Below are 17838 nucleotides of genomic sequence, written 5' to 3' on the forward strand. Positions count from 1 at the left end.
GCTGGGCTCTTTAACCTCTAATTATTACCAGTAATAAAGATTATTTAGGATAAATCCTGCCCTTAGCAACTCCTTGTTTTAGTGGAGCTGCATAATTGAGGGACTGGGACGCAGTGAATTTTATGTGATGATACAAAACACAGAATACAACTCAGATCACATCTGAGCTGTGTGTGTGCTGGGAAGGAAGAAAAGTGAGCAAAGTGAGTTAATCTGCTCGCTTTCAAGTACAATAAACTGGTATTGTTCTTTGTGACCTTTGTATAAACACTGTGAATAGGTTCATTGAGTGGGGGTGATGCCATTTTTGCAATCACATAAGAGATATTTAGATCATACTGGGTCAAAGAGGGGATAGCATAGTCATGCAGTTAGTGGCATAACAAGCAGGGTTTGTGCCCTGGACAAAATGTCTAGGGATGGAGCTTCCACAACTTCTCTAGGTAGCTTGCTCTGATTTTAACCACCATTATAGTCAGAAAGTTCCTCCTAATTTCCAACTGAAATATCCTCAGTTTACTTGCTCTTTGTCCTGTCCCCTGTGGCCACAGAGAATAGTCTCCATCCTCTTTATAATTGCCCTTCAGGTATTTGAAGACAGTTATGAAATCCCCCCCTCCCTTCTCTTCCCCAGAGTAAATAACCCTAGTTCTTTCTACCTTCCTTTATAAGTCATGCTTTCCATGCCCCTAATAATTTTTGTTGCTCTGTGCTTTCTCTGATCTGCCCACATCCTTCTTGAAGTGTGGGGCCCAAAATGGGACATAGTACTCTGGGTATGGCCCCACTAGTGCTGAAGAGAAAAAATGAATCACTTCCCTTGATTTGCAAACAACATTCCTGTTACTAGAGCTCAGTATGCTGTTGGCTTTTTTCCTTTTTCCCCTTTCTTTTTCTTTGCAACAGAAGCACGCTGTTGGCTCATATTCAGCTAATGGGCTACTCTAACCCGCGGGTCCTTCTCGGCGGTCTGTCCATTTATTCCCTGGTCTTTTTGTGCATTCAGTTATTCCACCCCACACGCAGGACTTTGCAGTTGTCCCTGTTGAGTTTCATCTGAGTTTAAACACATAATTTCATATGAATTTAAACAAATAGTTTTTACAATATAACTTTCCCATCCACACAGGCTTTTAGCTGGTGGAATATAAATTGTTCAGGGCTTTGGCAATTATCCTTTATGAGCTTGGCTTCTCTTTACCTTTCATGTTAAGAACAGTAAGAAATTGAACAAGGTTGGAGGCTGAGATCATTCTGTGAGTGGAAGAAGTCAGATGAGACCTCTTGTATAAAACATGGGCTATTTTTCCTGATGTTGTGGCATTTTCAGCGTTTCTTGGATAGCATTGCATATTTTTAGATCAGAGTTTTACAGAAAATTTTAAAAAAGTGAACACTTTAAAGATAAATGCATGCAACTGTGTTAATCTGTAATTTGTTAAACTAGATATGTCCCTTGAATATTGCTTGCTTGTCTTTTTAATTTCATTAACAATCTATGTTAACTTTTTCTGTTCTCACTATCAAAGACAACTATTACAGAGGAACTGATGTTCTAACCTCCTGTCTTCACCTCTTTCCAGTGATATGAAAGTATTTGGTAGTGTTTTGCATAACATTTTCTCTGCTGAAATGTACCATTTTGGGGTGAAATATGAAACAGCTCTTCACTGCTTTGAATAATTAAGGATCATATGGTACAGTTCACAATACTCTGAGCATCTGTTATGTAGTTCTGGCCAGATTCCAGTACTGTTTAACTACATCTTGCCTGTCTGAGGAAATATTTACTCAGGGAAGATGTTTCCATTTGTTTGTTTTTTGATGTCATCTTAAGATGTAAACATGAACCAGTCTAGTTACAGTGGTCTAGCACCCTGTAGAGACACTTTCTTCTACTATAAAGCCTTGTTAACACTTAAAAGAGTGGCCTAGCAAGGTTATACTGGTAGGACTATACCAGTAGTCTCCTCTAGTGATCATTTGGATCATATTGACAAAACAGTCTTTTGCTGCTATATGCAGTCCAGTTCTCTATAAGGAATAAGCTAGGCCAGCTGTGAAACTTTTGCCAGAATATCTTTGCCAGCAGATACTCTATTGCAGCCATTATTGACTGTTAGATGTCTAATTTTTTTTTTAAGGCTACTTATCAATCTAAGTATGCCAGCAAAACATAAGCGTGAAAAATCGTAAGGTGTGCTCACTTCTCCAGGCAGTGTGTTCAAACTTGGCACATTTTTCCACATGTACTGTTGTCAAAATGAGGTGTGTAGCTGTGTTTTATGCAGCACTGCACTTGTGCTAATTGGAGACTGAATTAGCTAGCAGGTGCAGTGCCTTGTGGCTGTTTTGTTTCAGATTTGAGGTAGTGTGAGCAGAGCAGGTGTGGTATGTTAGAGCATAATGCTCTGTGGAGCAGTAAATGATGGTAGTGTATGTATATGCCATAAGTGGTTTTCACCAATGTAGAGTAAATTCCTTCCCAAGTGAAATAAGCTAACCTCCCCTCCCTGAGATCATCATACAAGAAATGTCTGTGATTTGGGGAAGGCATAGTAGTCGTATATCTGTAAAAATATTACGTAGTTAAACTTTTCCAGCTGAGAAACTCCTGAATCCTGTTGTTGCTGTAATTGGATACAAGCATTGAATCACTAGTTAAACTTGCCTTGACTCAGTTGTTCTGTAGTGCTTTCTAATTGTGATTGGAGTTCCTTGGTGCTCCTATTGTACAAACCAAAAATGATGAGCTGTTGGCATCATTATAATAACTGCTGTATTATGCATGCACACATGCTGTGTTTCAGTGGTGGGATATGATCCTCAAAATTCAGCCAGCAGACATAAGATATTAGAAGTTTAGGAAGTATTTTAGCCTCAGATCTCAGTTTCCTCTGTGGCTTAGAAAATCAGGCTCCAGAGTGAAATTTGAGAGTAATGGACTCCTAGTTTTAAACAGCAGGCCTTCAAATTAGCGGGTACGTTGAATTGCTCTGCAAGTGAGATCCTATATAATGTTTCTGTTCAGAAGAAATAAGACAGCATTCTACCTTCTAGTGCAGCTTCTTTATGTGATATGGAAATTGAATGGGAATTATTCTGCCCTTTTTATAAACAAAACTTGTAACAGTTAAGTAGTTTAAAGCATTATTTTGCAATTCTGAATTTGTGTAGTTGATCTGTCCTGTAAAAATATAATTTAATATTTTAAGGGAATTGTGAAAACCTCAATTCTTTCATGAAAAGAATATTTTGCATCATGGATATGTTAGATTGAAATACAGGTTTCAGGTTTGATGTCTTAGTATTTTAGATGCATAGTTTGAAAGTGAGATAATGGCTGACTTTAATTTAATTTTAGTTCCAAAATTCAGAAATTTAAGAGTGTATTAAGGTATTGACATGAGATTCTGTATGAAGGTTTTGTAAAGACAATTCTTAGTAGGTGGTATTATATGTATTAATGTAATAATTAACTACTAGTTGTTAATTGTCATTAACCATTAGTTGTTCATTTTTCCACTCCATGGATTACATGCATCCAGAGATGAAATATCACTACTCAGACAAGAAATCCAAGACTTGCAAACTTCACTTAAGGTTTGAAAAGGATTTTACTTGCATTATTTCAAATTGTGAAGTGCATCAGTAAGCTTAAATTGTACACTTACCACATGTGCTTTTCATCTCCTTCCTCTAGGAGGAAAGGTGGTACTCAGAAGAACTGAAGAAGGAACTGGAAAAGGTGCAAGGGCAGCAGCAGCAAGTAATTGCTTTAAAATACTTGAAGCAGGTTTACAGCAAGCAGTTAATTATCATCATTGGCATTTGAAGATTAATACCCTTTTTGTGAGGCACGTGGCCTGATTTCAGTAATTATATAACTTGATTCTAATAAACCAGTGTTTGACAGTCGTTTCTGGGTTTTAAGGCTAAAGGGATGTTAATGTATTTAGTGTTCCTTTCCTAACGCATGCCCTGTAATCTGGATTCAGGTTTTTCCTTCCAGTGTGGTCATTCACAACCCTCTGGTATTTTGACTGATATTTTAGAAGCTGTAGTAAGATTTTTGCTTCCAACATATTTCTGAGGAAAGTAGTATAATTAAAAACAAAATAAACCATAAAATCCCACATAACCTAAATTGTGTAGCAAAAAAAAAAATTATAGTCTGAACCCTCTTAACTGGCCAGTGAAAGTACTTGTGTTCCAACTTATCTTCACATAGTAAGTTACTTCAAAATGTAATTATACAAAGCTCAGAAATACACATGCTGGGTGAAATGTATCCCTGTTCAGAGGGCCAGTAAAATTCATACACACCACATAAATGATATGTAAGACTTGTTACTCCCATGCAATCAAGAGACTAGTCACCAGAACTTTCTTGGGTGAAAAAAATCCCTTTGTTTTCTATTCTGTATATTAGCATGCATAATATTTGCACAGACAGATTCAAGGTAAAGGAAGACTTGTTACCATTGCACCCTTTCTAGTTTGAGAGTGTGATGGCTTAGCAGTACAAAGGGATGGAACATTATATTGACCTTTTCTATTCGTCAGGGGTAACTCCCTTCAGAGAGATGCTTAATCAAGTACACAAATTACTTTACAGCAGCAAAGCCTGCACATCTATTTCAGTACCGGTTTTAAAGTTTCCAAGTATGGCACTCATTTTCAGATGCCACAGGAACTGTCCTTTGAATTATTTGTTGTCTTGATTGCCTGGTAATGCATTTATTCTTTTTTTCTTTTTTTTTACTTCCTTTTATTTATTTTTTAAGGAGTCTAAGCCTGATGGTTTGACACCTGCATCTACAGGTAAAAAAACCCACATTTTAATACTGTACTTTCTACTTTGCTTTGAAAATTGTGGGAGCAAGTTCATTGTATTTTTCTGGCAAAATGATGAATAATCTTTACTTGACTTTAAGGCTAAATGCTGCAATTATGTAAAATTGTCTTTTTGTATAAATATATTCCTGTGCATTTATGAAGGTGACCTCTACCATTCATGGTATGTAAGAATGTTAGACTGCATTTGCTTCATTGAATCATTCCTTCTTTTTTCTGAGGAAGATGTCTGTGACTGTGGAAGGACTTCTAATCATGGTTTTGATCATGCCTTCAACAGTTTCAATCATCCAAACAGCTAATAAAAGACATGTGCCCCAGAGGGGGCGTGGAGACAAATGACTGACACTTATTATATCAGTTGTCAGTGCTTGTTCTATTTAGTGCCTTTCTTTCCTGCTTTTTGCCAAAGAGAATGCTTTTCTTGTTTAAAAAAATCCTGCATACTTACAATTTTTGTTCCATGTGATATTTGTATGGGGCACTCAAGAATAATAACTTCCTTATGTGTGCGCACTGTCTCCTGATGATCTCTATTATATGACTTCTAATGGCATCGCAGGGCTGAAAAATCAGCAGCATACAAAAGTAATCCAAGCTGGATATACTGTCTTTTTCCATTGGTCAGAATAAGTGCTTTGTCATGTAAAGTGCTGAGTGTTCTGATTGGCTTCAGCAAAAAACTCTAGCATGTGAATAGTCTTACTGCAGTGAATTGAAAGTTAAGCGAGCTTAGGTTGATTATTCATTTTCAGTGCTTTTTATCTATGTAACTGTCTGTATAACTTTACTGTAATTTATTTTGGGGAAATTAGCATAAGACTCTTCTTCTTATAGAACTTGAATCATTAGAACGGCAACTAGAAGAGATCCAAGTAGAAAATTTTAATATTAAGCAAATGAAAGACCTGTTTGAACAGAAAGCAGCTCAACTGGCTACTGAAATTGTGGGTAGGTATATGCCATGCAATCCCATTCTCCTTTTATCTTGAACCTTGAATAAATTATCTTTTGCCTAACATCCCTCTTAACTAGATCTTAAGGCCAAGTATGATGAAGAAATGAGTCTTCGAGAAGGTGCTGAGCAGAAAGTGATGAATTTGACACAAGAATTGCAGAGAGAGAGAGCTGTAATAGAGGACCTGAAGACCGAACTGGTAATTTATATCATGATATTTATTTAATTTATCCTGACAGTCTCAAAATAAAGTGGGGATGGATTTCAATTGTTTGCTCGTTCCAAATGTAGTTTTAAAACAGACTGTCACTGTTGAACTTGGAAGTTAGCTCTTTGCAGAAGAAAGCATTCAGAAAATATCTGTTTCATGTCCTAAATTTCCAGTAACTTCTCATTACAGAGGTGCAAATTATGCCTACTCTAAAAATTAAACAGCTTGCATTATGCTGCACAAAATATATTAAAACATGCTAACTATCTAGTACACTATTCTAAGGTTTCTGAGTAGCTTCCTTTTTCATGAATGTCACTATGTATTAATACTTGTACCTGCCTGTTTAGGCCTTACTAGGCAACCGTCACTCCTGGAGAGTGCCACTGCTAACTTCAAGGGCTATCTAGATTAAGAGGAAAAAGGTAATGTGTTTCACTCTTGCTGCCGCCAGACAATCTAATTCATAAGACCTGCTTACAAGGGCAGCGGTGGTGATTAAAATGCTGATAGCTATCATTGCCTTATCTGTGCCACTGCTTATTTGGCACTTGACTTTGTCACACCAAGACACATTGTGGCTCTGTAGAGGTACAGTATTCAAAGATTAGTTTTTCCTAGCAGTCTTTTTCATGATCACAATTTTTGAGGAACCTGGCCAGAGATCTGGAAACCTGCTTTCTATATAGGGTGCAGCAAAACTTTTTAGGTGGTGGCTCTTCCATCCTCATGTCATCTTCCATTAATGCGCCCTGACAATCATGTTTTGGATCCTCTGTCTCCTATTCCTTTCACTCCTCTCCTCCCTTCCCTTGCTCTCTCCTCCCTCCTTCAGTCTTCCCCCCCTACTCCACACACTGCTGTATTTTACTAGTGGTTGACCTGTTTTTGTCTGACTCCATGCTACCCTACTACTGCAACCTTTCAGCTGCCCAGTTTTGCTCTCCCTCGTCATTGTACTTCTCATGATCTTCTCTTCCTTCTTCTTTCTCTCTTTACCTTTTTCCTCACTCTTATGCTTTTCGCTTCTCTGACACTAGCAGTTCCTTTTCTCTTCCCACATCAGTGCTAAATGTTGTATCTACTCCTCATAAGAGCCCAGCTAGCAGAGCCTTTTTATAACATATGGAGTAACCGACCCACCTTTTGGAACTGATGTCTGTCAGTCAGTTATTTCTTCCCTGATCACTTTGCTTGTTAACTTCTTCCTCTGTGCCTCCTTTTGTTCTGTTATCTTTTTAGTTTAGAAACCATACCAGGTCATAGTGTATATTTTGAACAGCATCAAATGTATATGGGATCTAGCTCCTGATTTAAGTTTTGCATTGTCCCACAGTATGAACAGCAAATGTCTACATTGATCTTTTTTAATTTCTTGTTTTGTGAGAAACTTTTCCTTTTGCAATTTTTTCCAACAAGAAACCTCGTGAAATGAATGTGGAAGTCTTTACAGAGCATGAAACCAAATTGCCAACACTTCTGTTGTCATCAGATTTCTTTATTACAACTATACATTGTGTCACTATTTAGCTGCAAAGGCCTGGTCAAGAGGATGTAGCTGTTCTAAAGAAGGAGCTGGTTCAAGTTCAGACGCTGATGGACAAGATGACTTTGGAACGTGAGAGAGAATCTGAAAAGCTGAAAGATGAGTGCAAACACTTGCAGGAAGAATATGTTAATTCAGAGGTAATGAAACCATATAAAAAGGCTTTATGTGAGCCTTAGCTTTGCCACAATGGTCATATGAAAATGACTAATGTTAATCCATCATAATGAATAGAATGTTGATTTTCTAAATAACCCGGTAGGGAGTTTCTTCATTACGTTAGTGTTGAATGCATAATTACATCAGCAGTATTTATCCTAACAACTAATCTTTCTTTATACTAAAAGTAGAGCTTTGCAATAGAAAAAAATATTCAGTGAAGGAGAAGCAAGTTCTCTTGTTGGTATGCATTGTATCCTTTCCAGAAAAAGAAGGAAAGAGAGCGATATATTTATGACTTGAAAAAAACAGTTATTTTCAGAACTTTTTTGTAGCATGTAGGCAAGAATAAGTTTTTAGTTGTTGTTTTGGTTGTTAGTTAACTGTAAAGTTGACACAGGTTTTTTTTTTTAAAGAAAAGAATGTTGTTATATTTAGATTTTTTAGTGTTAATTAAAACTGAAAGTGAATCATTTAGTACAACATAGAGAATGATTTAAATGTAGTAATTTTGCAGTGCTGTAGCCATGATGGTTTAGGGAATGTCCAAGTGGCAAGGATTATTTGTGATATCTTTTTATTGGAAAAGCTGTATAGTTTGGAGAGCCATTGGACAAGTTTTCAGGCATCAAGTGCCTTCCTCGGGTCTAAGAAATAGGCAGATGCAGGCTGACTGAGTGCCAGAGAGAAGAGTCCATGCAAATGCATTCTCCTTGGAGGAATGGAGGAGGGCTGTGAACAAGGAGTGAAACAATGTTAAAAGGAGTCCTTATAAGAAAAAAAGATCAGTAGATAGGAAATCTAGTTAGTGGCAGAGGGAGACCATTCAAGACGCGAGTTGTTACTTAGGAGTATTTGCTAGGTTATAACGATCCATAAAGACATTGTTTGGATTTAGTTCATTTTTTTATGTCGTGTTATGGATTCATAACAGTAGGGTTATGAATTTCTGTTCCCAGGCCCATCTTGGTGGTATTATGTAAATATTCTTTGAGCACAAGCATTGTGAGATCAGAACGGGTGAATATATTCTGTGAAAAATGTGCTCCGGCTGGTCTTCATGTGTCTCTGTCCTATCTATGTATTTTGTGAGAGTTCATTCTGGTGCATAGTTCCACCTACTTAGTTTCCCTGAGGCCATCTGGTACACTTAAGGAGATGTATACCATTTTGGTGACATACTACACATGTAGGATCCATGTTTATTGTTGTGGCTCTGGAGAAGTGTTCACAGGGTTTGCATTTATTTCTAAGGCAGGGTTGTGTGTCCCATTTGGAGTCTCCTGATTGGAGGGGAGATTGCATTTGTTAGTGAGCAGTTCCAGGGGGATGCTTGAAGACTGGGAGCAGGGAATCTTTCCCTCAGGGTCCTATCTTTTTTAATTATACGCTGCAATTGTTTGATCCTTGTTATGGGTTCTAGTGTAGGATGGTATGTACCAACCAACATAGTGCAATTTATGGGGGCGTTATTTTTGTATTACAGTAGGTTGTTGCAGGGTATTCATGTGACTTTTTTTTAAAGATGTGATATGTTTCTCTGCTGGAGTGTCCTTTCTGGGGAGGTGTTCTCACATTTCCTAAGAAATCAGGGCAGTTGACTAGTTACCTCAGGTGCCTGTACAGGCAGTCCTCGACTTACAACCTTTATAAATTGACACGCTGTTTCAACTTTATGATGTCAGTTTTGACTTTACAATGCTTGATCTGATGCGACACCATGCCAGCGAACAAGTTCGCTGCGTCGCTCATCTCCCTGGAGAACATCTGTCCAAACATCCTTGGACACTTTCTTTAAGACAGCAGACAAGGCTCCAGAAAAAACCTGCAGCCAAGACTCCTGAGAAGACTCCAGCCAAGAACCCTTCAAAAAGTCCAACAAAGAGCCCTTCAAAAAGTCCAGGAAAGTCACCTCAAAGAAGTCCTTCCAAATCAATATGATTGCTATTTACAATATAAATGCATTAATGTAGCTATATTACTCATGTATAATTGATCGAGTACAACATTCTGGGGTATTTTTTGGTGAAAATAGGGTATTGGGCCTTGATTTAGGAACCAATCCCCCATTTATAACATTGTTTCTTATGAGAAAATTGGTTCCGAGTTGCAACATTTCGACTTAGGACATGGTTTTCAGGTTTTCAATTGTGTTGTAAGTTCGAGGACTGCCTGTACGCAAATGCACAGAGCTTGGGGAAACAAGCAGGGAGAACTGGAAGTCCTTGCACAGTCAAGGAACTATGATGTGATTTGAAATAGCAGAGACTTAGTGGGATAGCTTGTGTGACTGGAGTACTGTCATGGATGGGTACAAACTGTTCAGAAAGGGCAGGCAGGGGAGAAGAGGAGGAGGGTTTCCACTTTATGTAAAAGAGCCATATGATTGCTCGTAGTTCCAGTATGAAACTGGAGACGGGCCTATTGAAAGTCTCTGGGTTAAGGTTAGAGGGGAGAGCAACAAGGGTGATGTTGTAGTGGGTGTCTGCTATAGACCCCCAGACCAGTAGGAAGTGGTGGATGAGGCTTTCTTTAAACAGCTAGCGGAGGTTTCCCAGTCACAAGCCCTGGTTCTCATGGGGGACTTCAATCATCCTGATATCTGCTGGGACAGCAATACAGCAGTGCACAGGCAATCCAGGAAGTTTCTGGAGAGTTGGGCACAACTTCCTGGTGCAAGTGCTGGAGCGGCCAAGTAGGGGCCATGCTCTTCTTGACATGCTGCTCACAAATATGGTAGAATTGGTGGGAAATGTAGTAGTGGATGACAACTTGGGCAGCAGTGACCATGAGATGATTGAATTCAGGATGCTGAGGAAAGGAAGGATGGAGAGTAGCAGAGTAAGGACCCCAGACTTCAGAAAAGCAGACTTCAACTCACTCAGGGAATTCATGGGCAAGATCCCCTGGGAAGCCAGACTGAGGGGGAGAGGAGTCCAGGAGAGCTGGCCATGCTTTAAAGAAGCCTTACTGAGAGTGCAGCAGCAAGCCATCCCAATGTGCAGGAAGACTAGCAAGTATGGGAGAAGACCAGTTTGGCTTAGCAGGGAACTCTTCAGTAAACTAAATCGCGAAAAGTAAGCTTATAAGAAGTGGAAATTTGGACAAACAACTAGAGAGGAGTATAAGAGTATTGCTTGGGCATGCAAGGATGAAATCTGGAAGGCCAAAACACAGCTCTAGTCACAGCTAGCAAGGGATGAGAAGGGTAACAAGAAGGGTTTCTACAAGTATGTCAGTAACAAGAGGAGAATCAGGGAAAGTGTGTCCCACTTACTGAGTGGTGGAAGCAATCTTGTGACCGAGGATGCAGCAAAGGCTGAAGTGCTCAATGTTTTCTTCGCCTCAGTCTTCATAGGTAAGGTCAGCTCCCAAACTACTGCATCACGCAGCATAGTTTGGGGAGGAGGTGAGCAGCAAACAGTGGCAAAAGAACAGGTTAGGGACTATTTTGAAAAGCTGGATGTGTACTCACCCATGGGGCCAGATGGAATGCACCCAAGGGTGCTGAGGGAGTTGGCTGATGAGATTGCAGAGCCACTGGCCATCATCTTTGAAAACTTGTGGCGATCAGGAGAGGTCCCGGACAATTGGAAAAGGGCAAACGTAGTATGCATATTTAAGAAAGGGAAAAGGGAGGATCCAGGGAGCTACAGACCAGTCAGCCTCACCTTGATCCCTGGAAAAATCATGGAGCAGATCCTCAAGGAATCCATTTCTAAGCACCTGGAGGAGAAAAAGGTGATTAGAAATAGTCAGCATGGATTCACCAATGGCAAGTCATGCCTGACCAACCTGATTGCCTTCTGTGATGAGATGACTAGTTCTGTGGATGCAGGGAGACTGGTGGATGTGGTGTACCTTGATTTTTTTTTTTTTTTTTTTTTAAGCAAGGTTTTTGATACAGTCTCCCACAACATTCTCACAGGCAAGCTCAGGAAGTATGGGCTGGATGAATGGACTGTAAGGTGGACAGAAAAATGGCTGGAGCATCAAGCTCAAATCAAGGGCTTGATGTCTAGTTGGCAGCTGGTATCAAGTGGAGAGTCTCAGGGGTTGGTTCTGGGGCCAATTTTGTTCACCGTCTTCATCAACAACCTGGAAGATGGCACAGAGTGCACCCTCAGCAAGTTTGGAGATGACACCAAGCTGGGATAGTAGCTAGTTGGTATCCTGGAGGGTAGGACTGGGATTCAGAGTGACTTAGACAAATTTGAGGATTGGGCCAAAAGAAATTTCATGAAGTTCAGCAAGGACAAGTGCAAAGTCCTGCACTTAGGATGGAACAATCCCATGCATCAGTACAGGCTGGGGGCTGACTGGCTGGGCAGTAGCTCTTCAGAAAAGGATGTAGAGATTACAGTGGACAATAAGTTGAATATGAGCCAACAGTGTGCCCTTGTTGCAAAGAAGGCTAATGGCATACTGGGCTGCATTGGTAGGAGAGTTGCCAGCAGGTTGAGGGAAATGATTCTTCCCCTCTGTTCAGCACTGGTGAGGCCCCATCTGGAGTACTGTGTCTAGTTTTGGGCTCCCCACTGCAGAAAGGATGTGGACGAATTGGAGAGAGCCCAGCAGAGGGGAACAAAAATGGCTAGGGGGCTGTGGCACATGACTTGTGAGGAGAGGCAGAGAGAATCTGAGCTTAGTCTAGAGAAGAGAAGACTGAGGGTTTGATAACTACCTGAAGGGGGGTTCAAAAGAGAATGGAGCTGGACTGTTTTCAATGGTGGCAGATGACAGAGCAAGGAGCAATGGTCTCAAGTTGCATCAAGGGAATTTTAGGTTAGATACTGGGATAAAATTTCTCACTAGGAGGGTAGTAAAACACTGCAACAGGTTACCCAGAGAGGTGGTAGAATCTCCTTCTTCGGAAGTTTTTAAGACCCAGTTAGACAAAGCTTTGACTGGGACGATCTAGTTGGGGCTGGTCCTGCTTTGAGCAGGGGGTTGGACTAGATAACCCTGTGAGGTCCCTTCCTACCCTAATTTTCTGTGATTTTAGGATTCTGGGTAAAGATGTTTTTCAGGTTGGTGAAGTGGGTGTCATGAGTGTTCTTCTCAGAGCAAATGCAGTGGTATCTGGGGAGGTACAACTTTCTTGGTGTGTGGGGGTCGGCTGATTTTGTGGGCAGAAATATGGTGGTCCATGGGTTTGCTATATATGTTGGTTTGTAGAGTGCCATCCCAGATGCAGGTTGTAGTGTCCAGAAAGTTGATGGTGTGGGAGTATGCCAGAGAGAATTTGATCGAAGGGTGATAGTTGTTGAATCTGGTAGAAATCAAGAAATGAGTCTAGGTGTTCAGTCCAGACGAAATATCTCTATGTGGCTCAGGTATAGTGCAGGTTTGGTGGTGCTATTTTCTAAAAATTCTTCCTCCAGGTAACTCAAGAAGAAGTTGGTATTTTGATACCGTTATACTACCTCATAGTCCTTTTCCAGTATAGCGTATTCCATTTGGAGACCTGGCTTAACCTGTATCAGCAGAAGAACTCTATACCACATCTCCATTTGGAGGCTGTTGGAATAGCTGTAGCAGCTGAGATCCTTTTGGGTGGTTATTCTTTTGGCCTATGCTAAAATGTTTCTCAGTATAGCTATGTCATATAAGGGTATAACTATCCCTTTTTCAAACTCATTCATATGCACCAATAAAACAGAATGGCAGCCAATTTTTTTTTAATACAGAATAAGTCATAGGCATGGGAGAATAGGATTAATGTGAGGCCCCTAAACTTTCTTGAAGGGATGACCAAGGTTTTCAAGGTTCCATTTGCTCCTTAATTTACTTTGTACTAAACAGTTTGGTAGCTGTACAGTATAATTGGCACCTCAGTAATATTACCTTCCCTGAATTTTAGAATGACATATTCTAGGTCTGTCCTCCAGAGCTGTAGAGGTATACAAGGCAGAAAAGCAGTTATTTTTTAACTGCTTTTTGAACTACTCGGTTCCTGGCTATCTTCTCTTTCCTTGTCCTGTGCCAACTCTGAAGCATGTGTGGAGTGGTATGAGTTGTAATAGTAGTACAGTGAGTCCAGTACTATCTGGTTGAAGTTGAAGTATTAATGTTTAGATTCAGCTTTCGCAAATTAATGCAAATGTCCATGAAGAAAAGAATATTGCAGTCAGCGGCCTAAGTAATGTGGTTATGTGGTGACACAGATTGCTGAGGAATTGTGCTTTTGTTATGAGATTGCTATTGTTGATGCTTCAGGTTTAGAAGTTGTATTTCAAAATGCCAGCTCTAGTTTTATGGTTTCAAAGAGAATCATTAACTGCCAACTGAAAGTGAAGTGATATAGCAAGATCTGCCAGAACTGAAATCCAGAATCCTGCAAGACCTATGTCTATCAGAGTATGAATTAGCCTTGTTCACTTCGGGTACATTGAAATATTAGCAGAATTAACAGGTTGGTCAGGGTGACACTTTAGAGACTAACTGATCAGAGTTTTTGTAGGCAACAGTGTACAAGCTAGCTTATACAGAGCTGTTTCATGTTGTGTGCCCTTTATTGAAAACTCAGCGTATATATTGCTGTTCATTTGTGTTGGGTATAGTGGCAGACGTGGGGAGAAGTCTATTGCATTGGTGCAGATCGATTTAATGTATATATCGAGAATATCATGCATGCGAAGGGATTAGAAATTGTGCAGAACAATGCTTATACTTAGGCCACCTGCCTGAAAAATTAGAATAGGCACTATTTGATTTGCCAGTTAGTAGAATTTAAATGTTAGGGTAAGTATCACTGATTTTACATTTATTTAATATGTTGCTATCTTCTCTGCATCAAACTCTTAACACTTATGTGTGAAAATAATAAATGCAAATGAACTATATTAACAATAAAACTTTGCTATTTATGGCAAGTGATGCTAGATCTGCCAGACTTTAAAAGTGAATAACAACCTAAATTCATAATGCTTAAATTTATGGGCGTTTTTTTCTTAGTTGGGTTTTTTTAATACACTTGTGAAAAGTGCTTGATTTGAGACTGCTGGAAATTTGAATCTTTTCATCCACATCGTGTCTGTCTATAGGGCTGGTAATGCAAGCTTTTCCAGGCCTCAGACTTGTTCTCAATCAGCTCTGGGTCTGAGCTGCGTGCGTAAAAATAGACTAGACTATGTAGCCTTTGCCTTTTGTTAGATCATGAAATAATTAAAATGTATCTTACCCTGTTAGGATTGATTAATTTCCCTTCCCTTCTCCCCCCCACCCCCCCAGTAATTTTTTTAAAGCAATTTACAGCCTGAATCAAAGGAGTTTGAGAGAGACCAATCTGTTTGTAAATGGATGTTTGTCCTTTACTGAGAAATGAAGTTAAGTGAAAGAATTGATCTTTTCCATACTTGATGCTTTGCTTAAATGTTGGCTACGTCATCTTATGCTTGGGATTTTTTCTTTTGCCTTCATTGCTAAAGATTAATAGTAAGGAGTACTATGTGGAATAAGATTAGTAGTTTAACCTCTTTAAACTCAAACAACAGATTTAAAAAATGTTGTTAATGTCTTGAAAAGATTGATGGGGTGGGGGAGCAGGATTTGTGAAGCCATATTCTAGCTATACAATTGGCTCTTTGGTGTATCCATTATTCACTATGAAGTGAAACTTGAGCGAGTTTCATGTTAGTACAGATATGATGAGCGATACAAGTATTCATCCCATGTTTGATTTCTGACTAGTGAATCTCGTGTGTGTGGTAACCTAGAGTGTCTGTACATATGCTCCGGGGTGGGGTGTGAGGGGGCATTTTAATTAGAGCAGCTTGCAGGAGCTGCTCTAAAACGTCTGCAGCGTCTCATGTATTCGGAGTCCCCACATTTCAAAATGGCAGCAGGGGTGCTTTAACTAAAGCTTGTTTGACAAACTTTAGTTAAAGCACCCTCGCTGCCATTTTGAAATGTGGGGACTCTGAATACATGAGACGCTGCAGCATGCTGGACTATTCTGATTAGAGCGCTCCAGCAGACACGATTCATTGAGTCTGCTCTGACGTGTTCTAATCGGAACGTATTGGAGCATGTGTAAAAGTTCCCTTAAAGCACAAGAATGATCCAAAAGCCTTTACTAAAATCAGTGGAAAGATGTACTTAATTTCATGTGCTGTGCTATCCTCTGCACCCTGTGCATTATTTTGCTGTAGTTAGTTTGTGTGTGTGTGAATATTGTAGGTTTGGAATTGACTTCAGTTATCTTTAAATGTGTGGGAATCACCTACCTGTCATAAGACACAAGCATAGGTTTTGAATTGTTTTGTCTTGAGTAGTGGGTTTAATTCTATACATATAATGTTCCTTTGTCATGTAGGGTTCTTTTGTAAAACTGAATGCCCTTTAAGGGGGATGCTTGATTGCCTATTGTGTAGATTTGTAAATAAATGGCTTGTATCACTGCTTGTTTTCCACCTTTCATCCATCATTTTATTTTATCTTTCTGCTTTCTTATGGAGACACTTAAATTTGAGGTAACTTTTTTTTTAAAAGCTTTTAATCATTGCATTGTAATTTTGTTCTTTGAAGAGAATTCCAAGTTCCTGTTCAACTGATATACTTCTGTTTGTCCATTATTCATTGCAAATGCATCAGCCAGCAGATACAAATGATTTGTCATCTATTTGTTGCCTGTTTAATAATGCAATGTGAGTTTTTATTTTTAACGACAGTTCAGCCTTACAGAAACTGTTTCCTATGTATGTTTATTCTTCCTAGTGAAAATGGCTCCAACAGTGTCTGACTTGCACAAATTTGCCAAACTTCTGTATGTCTTACGCATTACTACCTGTTTTGCAGAATACCTATAGAATTCCATAAATATTCTCACAAAGCTCTTTATCTGCACAGTGGGATGCTTGGAGTGTTTTTAATTAACAAGTCTGCAACAAAAACAGCATGCATGCTTTTTATTTAAAAAAACAAACAAAAAAGTAAGAGTTAATAGCAACATATATTCATATACCAAATGTGCTTATCCATTCTTTCTGATCTTCTTATTATGAACAAGACAGAGTGAGTAATTTGTCTCTGCTTATTAGCTGTTTACATTTATCTGGTATCTTTTACACTACTCTATGTAAAACTTCTGAGAGACACGTGATCCTTTTTAGGAGGAGGATGCGATTACATTAATACGTGAACTTGTGATCAGTATGTATTTTTTTCATACCTTCCACAGAAATCTTATGGCTTCATGCACTTTGGGAAATGGAAATCAGCTGTTAGAAATAATGCTGTTTTTGCACAAAGTGCATTTTACTTTCGTTATGCATCTTTAATGAAGAAAACTGCTGAAAAATGTCTTTGCAGAAATGTTAAAGAAAAGAATTAGTATCAGCCAAATGAGATACGTTGAGATTCATTAAATAAAAATTTAACTAGGGAACTCAGTATTTATTCATATCTTATTAAAAGTTAAGTACTTTGTCTTTCAGTTTAAAGATCAGATCTTAATTCCTACACCCATGTATGGAGAGGCTTTCTATACTTGTGTATAACTGTCCTACCACATCCATTTTTCCCCACTTGCATTAAAGTCTGGGGTCTTTGCTGGGGAGGAATACTGACCAAGCATATATTGAGTCAAAGGCATGACAGGGCAGTTCAGCATCTGGGCCAGTGGTGATGTGTGGAGACAGCGGTAGTGCTACCAGTATGGTCATGCAGTTGTGGCGGCAGCTGTTATTTTTATGTATCACTTCCAAGTTGCTGCCAAAGGGTGCTGCTATGGTCTCTCCACCTTAGTTAGGTTACTTCATTGAGTATTTGTCCCTGGAGGGATAGCAGTGGATGCTTGCATTTCCAGGGCTAAGTACAGACAGTCAAAAAGCCAGAAGCTGAATTGATTCAGTCTTTGCAGATTAGTCTAAACTGCAAAGATTATTTTGAGAAGCAAGTGAGCAGACATTCACTTTTGATTCAGGAAATGCAGCCACATGGCTGCAGTGGCTCAGGCCAGAAGCCAGGGGTGCTAGATCTAGCATACCTCCCAGCCTGCCAACCACTGGCAAAGGGAAGGGACTGAAGCTCCAAGGCTTTCCCCGCTCCCTGCTCGACTGGAGGGGGCGTGGCCAGGCCCCAGCCCAGGCCTAGCACACTGAGGGT

General features: G+C 39.5%; 1 protein-coding gene across 1 annotated transcript in view; it reads left to right on the forward strand.

Moving 5' to 3' along the window:
- Positions 1 to 17838, forward strand: part of EEA1 (early endosome antigen 1) — a 265467-nt gene that overhangs the window by 185981 nt on the left and 61648 nt on the right. Inside the window, exons 5-10 of the mRNA XM_025208125.1 lie at positions 3549 to 3603; positions 3704 to 3769; positions 4788 to 4824; positions 5695 to 5808; positions 5893 to 6014; positions 7557 to 7712. Coding sequence (XP_025063910.1) covers positions 3549 to 3603; positions 3704 to 3769; positions 4788 to 4824; positions 5695 to 5808; positions 5893 to 6014; positions 7557 to 7712 — 550 coding nt within the window. The remainder of the gene's footprint in view (positions 1 to 3548; positions 3604 to 3703; positions 3770 to 4787; positions 4825 to 5694; positions 5809 to 5892; positions 6015 to 7556; positions 7713 to 17838) is intronic.

Source organism: Alligator sinensis, unplaced genomic scaffold (assembly GCF_000455745.1).
Source record: "Alligator sinensis unplaced genomic scaffold, ASM45574v1 scaffold141_1, whole genome shotgun sequence".
Lineage (NCBI taxonomy): Eukaryota > Metazoa > Chordata > Crocodylia > Alligatoridae > Alligator > Alligator sinensis.